The 11,723-nt window shown below is 37.5% G+C and overlaps 1 protein-coding gene across 8 annotated transcripts in view; it reads right to left on the bottom strand.

Annotated features, from left to right (window-relative positions):
* Positions 1-3,129: 3,129 nt before the first annotated feature.
* SLAIN1 (SLAIN motif family member 1) overlaps positions 3,130-11,723 on the bottom strand; it is a 63,925-nt gene continuing 55,331 nt past the window's right edge. For all 8 annotated transcript variants that reach the window (XM_036250187.1, XM_036250188.1, XM_036250189.1 and 5 more), the window contains 2 exons: positions 5,818-6,100; positions 3,130-4,215 (listed from right to left, as the gene is read on the bottom strand). In XM_036250187.1, the coding sequence (XP_036106080.1) occupies positions 4,140-4,215; positions 5,818-6,100 (359 nt within the window). In that variant the 3' untranslated portion in view covers positions 3,130-4,139. The remainder of the gene's footprint in view (positions 4,216-5,817; positions 6,101-11,723) is intronic.

The following is an 11,723-nucleotide window of genomic DNA, read 5'->3' as shown; positions in this document are numbered from 1 at the left end:
TATGATACATACAACTGACAAAAGCCTTATAGCTGGACTGCATAAAGTACTACTATGTATTAAGAAAACCTCAGTAAGAAAACAGACAAAAGACCTAAACAGGAATCCATAAAAGAGCATATGCAAATGTTCAATAAACAAATGAAATGTCTTCAATCTCACTAGCAAAGAAGAAAATGCAAATTAAAACCACCAGACACTACTACACACCCAAGAGTGTGTAGCAACAGGAATTCTCATAAACTTCTCACAGACATGTCCAGAGGTACAACCATTTCAGAAATTAAGTTAGCATTATCCAGTAAAATTGATGGGAAGGCTTTGCAGGCAGCTTCTAAGATGGCCCCAAGGACTCTTTCTCCTGCTATTAACATTCTTGTGTAATAGTCCCATTGAACAAGTGCTGGACCTAATGAGTTGCTTTCAGTGAATAGAATATGGCAAAAGTGATGGGATATCACATCCAAGATTAGGTAATAAGACGTGATTTCCATATTGCAGGCACCTGCTCTCATTCTTCTCTTTTGCTCATTCTGATGAAATGAGTCATGATATTTTGTAAGTGCTCAAGGAGAGGTCCATTGAGAGCAGCTTCCAGTCAATGGCACACAAGGAAATAAATCCTGCCGGCAGCCCTGTGAGTGGGGTTGGATACAGATTCTTTCCTGGGCGAGTCTCTGATGTCCTGGCCAACACATTGACTGCAGCTTGTGGGAGACTGAGCCAGAGGATCCAGCTAGGCTGTGGCCAGATTCCAGACCCACAGAAACTGTGAGATAATATTGCTTTAAGCCTCTAATTTTGTGGTGGTGGTATGAAGTAGTAGCTAACTAGTACAAATGTAAACTACACTAGGTTGTCTTTGTTAACCCAGCAGCACAGCTCCCTTCCTTTGGCGAGAACTAAGTTTCTCGGGGGGAACTAACATAAGCTAGAAAGCATTAGCGTCCCAGGTCTCAGTCCTTAGCCTTTTGTATCTGTCTGAACTCACTTGGTGATCTCAGCCAGAATCATGGCTTTCCAATCTTCTCCACCACAGCCTTCCCCATCTGTTGGAGAAACTCCATCCTTCTAGTTGCCAGCCCAAAGTGCTTGGAGTTTTCTTTTGATTTTGAACACAGTATATCCAATCCATAAGGAAATCTTCTTTAGAATATGTCTTGAGGCCCACCATTTTTTATGATCTCAGTAGCTTTTCTTCAGTTTCAATTCCTCATCTCTTGCCTATATTACTTAATTTACATTTACCATCTTATTGTCTCTTCTCACCGAATTCCAGGTGATAAAAATAAGTCAAATCATGAACGGTGCTGATCAAAACCATGAATAGCTCCCATCCCAGAATAAAATCAGTTCTTACTGTGACCCCCAGTGCCCTACATGATCCTGCCCGCTTCTGATCTCATCCCTTCTACTTCCTCGTTCTCTCCGCTTACAGCCACACTGGCCTCTTTGCTCTTCCTCAAACGCACCTGGCATGCTTGTGCTGAGCCTTTGCATAGGTTCTTGCTCCTTCCCAGCAGCTTTCTCAAGGGGGTTCTGCAAATCGCCTAGAGGGCTGCTTTAGTAGGTCTAGGGAGGGCTTGAGAATCTGCATTTCTAGTAAGTTCCCAAGAGATGATGTTGCTGATGTGGGGACCCCACTTGGAGAACCACTACCCTAGGGCATTGGTTGTACACAACATTTTAAATTCTCTCCTATGCATCTGGAATAACTGTTAAATACCACGCTAGGAAGAATTGTGAAAATATTCACTAACACCATCTGTGTTCTGTAGGACTCGATACAAGAGGCTGTGGAAAAGCTTCAGGGCTCCCCCGCTCTGGCTCCAAGTCTTTGTTCAAGTCAGCTCATGTTTTTGCATAGCATTTAGGACCTAACATACTGTGGTTTACTTGTTTATGGTTTACTGTCTCTCTCTGACCAATTAGACTGTAAAATCTAAACTGGGGGGATTTTTTTTTTTTTATTCCAAGGGCTGGACAGATTTTTTTTTTTAATCCTCACCAGAGGACATTTTTCTATTTATCTTCAGACAGAGTGGGAGGGAAGGAGAGAAAGAGAAACACTGACATGAGAGGGACACATCAACGGGTTGCTTCCCACATGACCCGGACCAGGGCCAGGGCCGAAGCACAACGGAGGTGCCTGCCCTTGGCCAGAATCGAACCTGCAACTCATTGGTCCTCAGGCTGATGCTCTAACCGCTGAGCAAAACTGGCCAGGGCAGCAGATTTTTCTTGAATATAAATGAAACATGGGAATTGAAACTCAATTCAATCCTTTCATTTCCTCAGCAGAATATAAACTCTTTTTTTTTTTTTTTAATGTACTAATTTAACTACCCATGTTCATAGGGAGAGAACATAGTAGCGGGAAAAAGACTTGAGATCAGGTAAACCTGTTTCCTAGCTAATATGTCCACAAGGTTAATGTCCATTTCGTGAGCGCAGTGTCTCTATTGTTAAACTGGTGAAAACAGATGATTGTTAGAATTAGCCAAATGTAAACAAAATATCTAGCAGTCTTGTCACTAAAGATGTTTCATAAATTCCACTTCCCTTTGGTATCTCTCCTCCTCTAGCTCACATTTCATTTGCAGTACAAGCTACTTTAAAGCCAGTCTTTTAGTTTTAGATAGAGAATTATATATAAAGGGACATTTAAGAAGAATAATCTCCAATGACTTTAGGTAGAACTCTATTTTTAAACTTGACATTAAAACCTTTGTATAACCTTTCCATAATTGTACCTTCAGGTGAAAAGTTTTCCAACAAATATCATGTGGAATAATGATAAGAGTTTGCTATTTTACTGATACTGAGGAAGTATTTCGAGTTCAACTGCCACAAAATATTAAAATCTCCCCTGACAGTGTTCATCCATAAATGTGTTTCCAGGCAACAGGCTACTTGAGTTCCAGTAGTCCTTCTAAATGAGACTAAAAACTAAACCTTCCAAGTATTTTAGGGCAAGAAATAAGTTTTACAATTGTGGGTACTCTGTCTACCTGTTTTAGATATAAATGCCCTGCATGAGAACATAGCAACAATGACCACTTTCACGACTGCAGTGAAAAGTACATGGTATTCATACATTTACGCTGCACATTCATGCATGACCTGATATTGCTGAAATAGTCTTTATTTCTGAACATTCCAAAACAGCAGTGTACACAGTAACAAATATTAAGTCATATACCATAAGAAAAGCATTCATTAGTGCAAATGGGTTTTGTAAAAGGTCTATCAAAAAGATTTATTTGCTTTAAAATGCATTCATTTCCAGAAGCATTGTTAATAAAACATTACAGTTTCATCCTCTGTAATAAAGTATTGAAAATCAGTGGTGGTACAGTAGCAAACATTGCGGTATTAAGTGCAATGAGCTTGTGATGCCTTTATAAATATGAAACCCATGTATGACAATAAATTAACAATGAAAAAGATGAGACCATTTCACTTGCTGTCTGGCTATCCCCTTGCAATGCTTCAGATTACACTGTGCTCATTCAACACAAAATGATGTCTCTGAAACTGTATGATGGGTTTTTGCTGATATATCCCTAGAGCTAAAAAAATAGTACCTTACCACAAAAATATTTTTATGGCACAAAATTTAAGTTGTTCCATAGTGGTTCACGTAGGTGTAAAAAGAAATAGGCACAAAAAATAAAATTCCTGTAAACTATAAAAAAGTAAATTTCAAAGCATACATTGATCGAACATATCTGTAAATATGTAATGTATTAAAATACAGAACATGTAATGGGAAGATGTTTAGAACACATAAATAAATGGAACAAGTTCCTTTAAAAACTCATATGGCAAAGCATTATTGATACATCTCAGTTCTCTCAAAAAGTGTTCAGGTACGTAGCAGTTCTACCAAAACTTCTAGATCTAAGTGTCACGATACTGCAACCACGGATTTGAGAACACTGCAGTATCTCAGGCAAATATTTAAGTGCAATAATTAGTCTCTGGTGATTGGTCCATAAAAACAATGCAGTAAGTATGTTAAAACGCAAAGGGGAAAGAAAGAATATCCTGACATCCACTGTTACCCAGCCAGCTAGGTAATACAACCCTCATTTCCACTTCTTTCTTCCCATTCTTCAAGGGTACATAAAACTGCATCAGTAGCAGCCATCTCTCCAGTTTCCATCCCTCAGAGTGCTGAGTGAAGACAGAGGCTTTGGGGGCTGAAGGAAACTGTAAAGGTGAGAAGAGAGGAAACAGACTGTTAGTAACCCTGTGGGTCACACCACTTCCTCTGCTCCAGTAACCGTAGCCTGCTGGCACTCGGCCAGGTAAACCTTGTGTTTCACACTCTGCAGCTTGGCAACCTGCTCATCTGCTAGAAACCCAGTTAGTTCTCAGCACAGCACCTTGCACATTTTTTAATGTATAAAAAATATTTTTTTAATCCGAAAGAAAAAGTTAAACTCAACTTGAAGAAATTTTAAAGCTTATGAATAATCAAAGATTTGCCTATCAGATTGGCAAAGAATTTTAAGAATAATTCCCATGTTTGCCTACATTTGGGAAAACCTATCCTCTCAGAGTGTGGCAGCGGCAACCTTTCCAGGAGGCCCATTTGGAGATGTATATCCAAGGACAAATAGATGGTCCTATTTACCTATACAGCATATGTCAGATAACCTAGGTATGTTCTATTTAGCCACAAACACATCACAGCTCTGCATTTGCTGAAATAAACCAGAATTTACTGAACAAATATGCACCAAAGTTATTTCTATCTGGGTAGTAGGATTATAAATCCACCTTTATTTTCTGTGTTTTTCAATAGTTTCTGAATTTGTTTCTGATATGAGCACCGATTACTTCTAATCTGAAAATAAAGCAAGGCTATTTATACATACCAATGCATGAAGAAAAATTACTTGTTCCCACATCTCTTTCCAACTTTTACTGACTCCCTGCCTCTCTTCCTTCATATCTTGTAATAGTTGTCTAAATTTACTGCCTGCATTATCTCCTCTTTCAAACTCTCAACCCACTTTTATAGAATTTGTTTTTAATTATAAAACAGTCCAGGATATCTAAGTTCAAGCACGGTACTTCAGGACCATGAACTCATCTAAAATGTGCCCTGCAAGGAATCTAGAACTTTGTTGGGGGGTGTTACTTGGACCATAACGAACTTACCAACACAAGAGAACAAAACTCAGCTAAGTATCACAAAGATGCTTTTTAAACCATGAATGTCATGGGAGGGTGTGTGTGCACACATGCCTATCACAGTTGGGCTCATTTTGATAGAAAAAGTATAGATTCAGAAAACATCCACAGTCCTACTCTGTGCTGGACACAGCTCTTGGCATTAGGGACATATAGCAATGAAGCAAAGATCAACTACCCCTTCAGGAAGCTTGCGCTTGCATTCCAGTGAGGAGAGCCAGACCACATAAACTAATACCTAAGCAGACTGAACAGTCCCACAGACGATAACTGCTGCCAGAAGAATGGAAATTAGGAAGGAGTTATAACTCTCACAGATGATGCAATTTTGAACAAAGGAGGGAGAGACGGGGTGCAGGCCATGCAAATAACTTGGGGGAAGGAAAATGCAAGAGTTCTGGAGGTGAAGCTTCCCTGGTAAATTAAAGCAAACAGGGCATCAGGAGTGAAGTGATGAGGGAGGAAGAAGATGAGATCAGAGAGAGAGGTACCTGACCACACAGGGGCACTCACCCCTTTCCAGAGGAAGGGGGGACACAAGCCAGGCCACAGAGGGTAGTGTGACCTACTATTAGGGTAAGAATGAGACCAAGGAAAAGGCAAGATTCTTACCTTCTAACAGGTTGTGCAATTTTGCTTCGAGGCAGGTTACTCCCGTTTATTGCCAATGAAGGTCTTGGAAGTGCACTGCGGCCCATTATCCCAGAAGTGGCTGCTTTGTTTGGTGTGGGGATGCCAGTGTTGGAATATAACTGTAAGCCATTGGATAAAGGCGTGTTACTGCTGCCTTGAACGGTTGGGCTCACATAGGCTGTAGCTTTGAGAGGCTGTCGGACAGACACAGGGAAATGTCCCACGCTGTGGATTCTGTGTTGTAGCTGTCCTGGTGATGGAACTAGAAGAGAAAATGACGTTCACATGAGAGAAAAATTCTATCGCTCCCCAATTTCGGAAATGTTATATTTTAAAAAGCCTATATTGTCTGCAAGATATATGTATATATAAAATGAAATTTCTAATATATGTTAAATGTCATTGTATTTCATTATACAGTGTTGCCAGTTGACAGAGACTCTATTAGTATTGGAACTCAAATTGATTGATTTTTAGAGAGAGAGAGAGACAGAGAAAGAAACATCAATGTGTTGTTCTATTTATGTATGTATTTATTGGTCGATTACTGTTAAGTGCCCCGACCAAGGATGGAACCTGCAATCATGGCTTATGGGGACGATGCTCTAACCAACTGAGCTACCTGGCCAGGGCAGAAAAATTCTAATTCTTGACAAGAGAGTCTTCTATTCTGTCAATTAGCAACATTTGTGTGCCTAACTATATTATAGTATTATAACAAATTACTATATTCTAAGAACAACCTCCTTTCCTTTAACAAATTTGAGTTCTCTCAGGACAATTCCTTCCTTTCTTGCTTGCAAGACCTTAGGATTTCCTGATGGTTACTTTGGGGATAATTTCATGGGAAAAAAAAATAAAGGGACAATTTAGCTGTAATTATCAGCTAGGAAGACATTTTAAAACTTTATAATCTTTTCCTCCAAGGGAAGAATTCAATCACAAGTTTAACGGAAACTTACATACAAAACTCTGCCTGTTATTTGCTAAGTATTCCAACCTTTGCGGCCTAGTACTTACCATTCAGTTAAACAGGGACATACCCTGTTTTCTAAAATATTTTGATTTTGAACTTAAGCATACAATATACAATAAATAATCTTTTAAAAATAAAAACAGAGGAAAAGATATCTATAGTTTAATACCTCTTGAAAATATTTTCTTAATATTTTCTTAATATGAGTTTTGCTCATGTATACAGTAGTTGAAATCTGTAACTAGTAATGCTGATGTACATGTTTAATAGTCAAATTCAATAAAAAATAAAATCTATGTAAGATTCTGCTACAGTTCTGTTCCCATCAAGTTTTTGGGATACAGTAATCTTGTGTTAGTTGACAGATCATCTCTAACATCCTTTCCAACCAATTCTACAATTCCTTAATTTAGTAGCTTCCAAACATAAATATTTCAATACAGTGGCTTATCATTGTAACAAATATACCATACTAATGTGAGATATTAATAATAGGAAAACCGGCAGGGTAAGGGGGGCATGTGAAGATATATGGGAACTCTATACTTCCGCTCACTTTTTCTATAAAACTAAAACTGCTAAAAAAAAAAAAAAAAAAAAAAAGTCTTAATATTTAAGACATTCAATATATAAATGTGTCCCAATTTCTTAGGAAACAAAATATATAGTACATAAATGTTAAGTACATAAGTACAATAAAATTTCAAAGTGAACACACTCATGTAACCACTATCCATAAAGATATAAAACATTACCAGCACTTCAAAAGGCTCTCTCATGCTCTTTCCCAATTATCCTCCCCCAAAGGTAACTATTATTGTCACTTGCATCACCACAGATTGGATGTTGCTATTTTGAACTTCATATAAATGAAATTATATAGTATGTTCTCTTTTGCATCTGGCTTCTCTCCAAATGCTTTTGAGACTCATCCGTGCTGTTGCATTGTTACAATCTATTCTTTGATGATGAAAAGCTGGGTTATTTCTGGTTTGGAGTTTTATGAACATTCATGAATATGTGTTGGTGTTTGTATGCACTCATTATGTTGGGTATATTCCAAATTTGATACGATTGAATAAATGAAGTTAGCAAAGTCACTGGATACAATATCAAAATGCAAAAAGCAACTGTATTGCCCTGGGGACCAGAGAGTCCTGGGTTCGGTTCCCGCTAAGGGCACCTACCTCGGTTGCAGTTTGTCCCCAGCCCGGTTGGGGTTGTGTGGGTGGCAACCACTCAATGTGTGTCTCTCACATCATTGTTTCTCTCTATATAAATCTGAAGATAAATGCACACACAAAAAAAGCAACTGTATTTTTAATATCAGCAAACTAGTAGAAACTAAAATTTGAAAAAAACATTTAAAAAATCAAATCCTTAGGAATAAATTTAACTATAGATTTATAAAACCTCTACACAGAAAGCCATAAGACATTGCTAAGCCATGAAAGAAGATCAAAATAAATGAAGGTATTCATTTTAATGAATTATAAGACTTAGTACTGTTAAGGCATCAATTCTCCTGAAATTTATCTACAAATTCAATGAAATTTCAATCACTATCATTTGAAATGAAATGATACTATAACAGTTATTCAGCAAAATAGCTCTAATAATCCTATTAACTCTCCAATACACAATAACCACCCACCTTGATTTTAAAAAGGAAGAACCTTTACTCTAAAACTCTAAGACCTTGAAGAAAGAAACTGAAGATCCAAATAAATGAAAGGCTATATCATATTCACAGATAGGAAGAATTCACATCATTATAGTGCATACTACCCAAAGCAATCTATAGATTCAATGTAATCCCTATCAAAATACTAAGGGCATTTTTCACAAACTAGAATAAACCTAAAATTTATATAGAACCATAAAGACCTCGAATAGCCAAAGCAATCTTGAGAAAAAAAGAACAAAGTTGGAGGGATCATGCTACCTGATATTAAACTATACTAAAAGGCTATCATTATCAAAACAGCTGATACTGGCATAAAAACAGACATATAAAACAGGCAACCAGTCACTGTGTCCCTCTCACATCGATATTTCTCTCTCTACCCCACACCCCCACTCTATCTGAAGATATTTGAAAAAATATGTCCTTGGGTGAGGATTTAAAAAATAAAATCAACAAACAAGTATTGTTGGCAAGGATGTAGAGAAAAGGGAACTTCGTGTACTGTTAGTAGGATTGCAAACTGGTGCAGCCATTATGGAAAACAGTATGGAGGTTCCTCAAAAAATTAAAAATAGAACTACCTTATGAGCCAGAAATTCCACTTCTGGGTCTTTATCCAAAAAAATATAAAACACTAATTTAAAAATGTGCACCCCTATGTTCTTTGAAGCATTATTTACATTAGCAAAGATATGGAAGCAACCTGAATGTCCATCACTTAAACAAATGGATAAAGAAGATGGTACATATATACAATGGAATATTAGCCATGAAAAAGAATGAACCATTATTCATGTGGCAATTTGTGACAATGTGGATGGGCATAGAGGGTATTATGCTAAGTGAAATAAATCAGAGAAAAACAAGAACCATATGAGTTCACTTATTTGTGGAATCTAAATAATAAAACAAATAAAACAAAAACAAACTTATAAAGAATAAATTGATGGTTGCCAGATGGGAGGGGGTGGGGGTATGAGTGACAAATGTGAAGGGATTAAGAAGTCAATTGCCAATTATAAATATAGTCATGGGGATGTAAAGAACAGCATAGGGAATACAGTCAATAATATTGTAATATCTATGTATGGTATCAGATGGGTACCAAGACTTATTAGGGGAATCACTTCCTAAATTATATAAATGTCTAATCACTATGTTGTACACTTGAAACTATGTATGTCAACTGTAATAAAAACTGAAATAATTAAAATGAAATATAGAGAAACTAAATTAATAGACAGAATCCTAATTTTACAAGTGCGAAACAAGAATCGGGAAGAATACATAACCTGCCCAAGAGTTTAGGATTAAGATCCAAACTCAAACAATGAACACTACAAATCCTGTGCCATTCCTTCTATATCATGCTGCCTTTCCAGATTTCTCTGTCCTACTTTGTTCTTTCCAGAAAGTAAAATAGTCCAGAACTAGGAATCTTCATTATGTAAACTTAGAATGTGTAAAGAATATCTGCTTTGAATGCTTAGGAATAAAAATAATGCTTAGGAATCCTAAGATTTGAATCAAGTTTATGACTGACCTTCTATTACACATTAACACTCAGGTTTTTTCTCTCATTACAATGCTTGGCTACAAACAATGATTTTCCTATTTTCTTCATTTCTATTACCCTTTCATAAAAAAAAAAAAAAAAAATGTTTTTAAAATTGATCTTTTGAGAGAGAGAGAGAGGAAGGGAGAGGGAGAGAATCATCCAACAGCTGCCTCCTGCACGCCCCCTACTGGGGATCGAGCCTGCAACCCGAGCAGGTGCCCAGACTGGGAATCCAACTGGTGACCTCTCGGTCCATGGGCAACACTCAATCCACTGAGCCACACAGGCTGGGGTCTTTTACCGTTATTAATAGGAATTCTAACATAAAGAAGAATTTCCCCTATTCTCTATTTATTTATTCAAGTAAATAGAGACCTATGATTATTTAATCTGTGGGTTATAATCCTTTAATATAATTACTTATTCTGTGGCTCAAATTGTCCCAGATTTCATCATTGGAAGCTGCTTCAAATTGTTTCCTATATTCTTTTGACATGTTCTCATTATTTTTTGAGGCCTTCCATCAAAACTGGCCATTCTTTGTTATTCTCTTTTGGTTTACATACATTTCTCTGGCACTCAAATCATGCCATTAACCCACAAGTGAGAGTTAACAAACATCCCTAAACATCATCATATTTACTACTGTCAAACCATATTTTCTCATTCTGCGTTTATACAATTTACTTTTGCATTGAAGTACAGAACTGTGTATTTATGTCAGATATAATCATGGTCTATTTGGCCCATTGTCCTAAACTCCTGACCTAAAATTCATTAGTAGTCCTTTTTGTTTCCCACAATTAGTAAATTTCATAGACTGTCTTCACCCAAGTTATTAATTCAAATATTAATAAATCAAGCCCCCAAATGCAACCCTACAGCCTTCATTTATTCATTCATTCAAACATGTACTAAGAGCTCATTATGTACCAGGCACTGGGAACAGAAAATCAGATAAACTATGGTCCAAGCCCTGAGGGAAGTGACAATCAGTATAAAAGATAAAAATACTGACATTAAAGAATGACACACTCAATAACAGAGGTAAACACCAGATATCTAATACAATCTAGATATGTTGTAGGGGCACATGGGACAGTCTATTAAGGGTCATCAATGGGACCTTTTCAAAGGGAGAGGTATTGGGCTGTATTATAAAGGCAGATAGGAGGAAACTGGCTAATGAAGGGGAGAGAAGAACAGTGTGTGGGAGTCAGAATACCACGGTAGTTAAACTCTGAGGTAATCAGAACTGGTAATAAGAACTGTTTCCATCTCCATTTCTTCACCTGCGTGGCCTTGGGAAAACTGTTACTGAACCTCATCTGCAAATCGGAACTCAAACTACCTCATACGGTCGGCAGAACTAAATAAAATAATGAATATGAACCAGTTAGCACAGTTCCTATGCAGAGTAAATGTTATTTTGTCTTAAAAAATTAGGACAAAGAAATAAAAAACCATCACATGTTGGGGAAACACCACTTGAGCCCCAAAACTGGATACGAGGGAGAAGGGCGCGAACCACTCTGGGTGCAGACTTAACACATCTGGTTGGTGATGCTGCCAGCCCACTCTGAGCACACTCAGAACTCCCAGGCATGGGCACATCAATACTGCAACTGAGTCCGCTTCCCAGGGCTCAGGCTCAGACTAACCGC

Source organism: Molossus molossus, unplaced genomic scaffold, assembly GCF_014108415.1.
Source record: "Molossus molossus isolate mMolMol1 unplaced genomic scaffold, mMolMol1.p scaffold_m16_p_9, whole genome shotgun sequence".
NCBI lineage: Eukaryota > Metazoa > Chordata > Mammalia > Chiroptera > Molossidae > Molossus > Molossus molossus.
The sequence above is the reverse complement of the archived record's forward strand: the minus strand, read 5'-3'. Positions and strand labels throughout refer to the sequence as shown.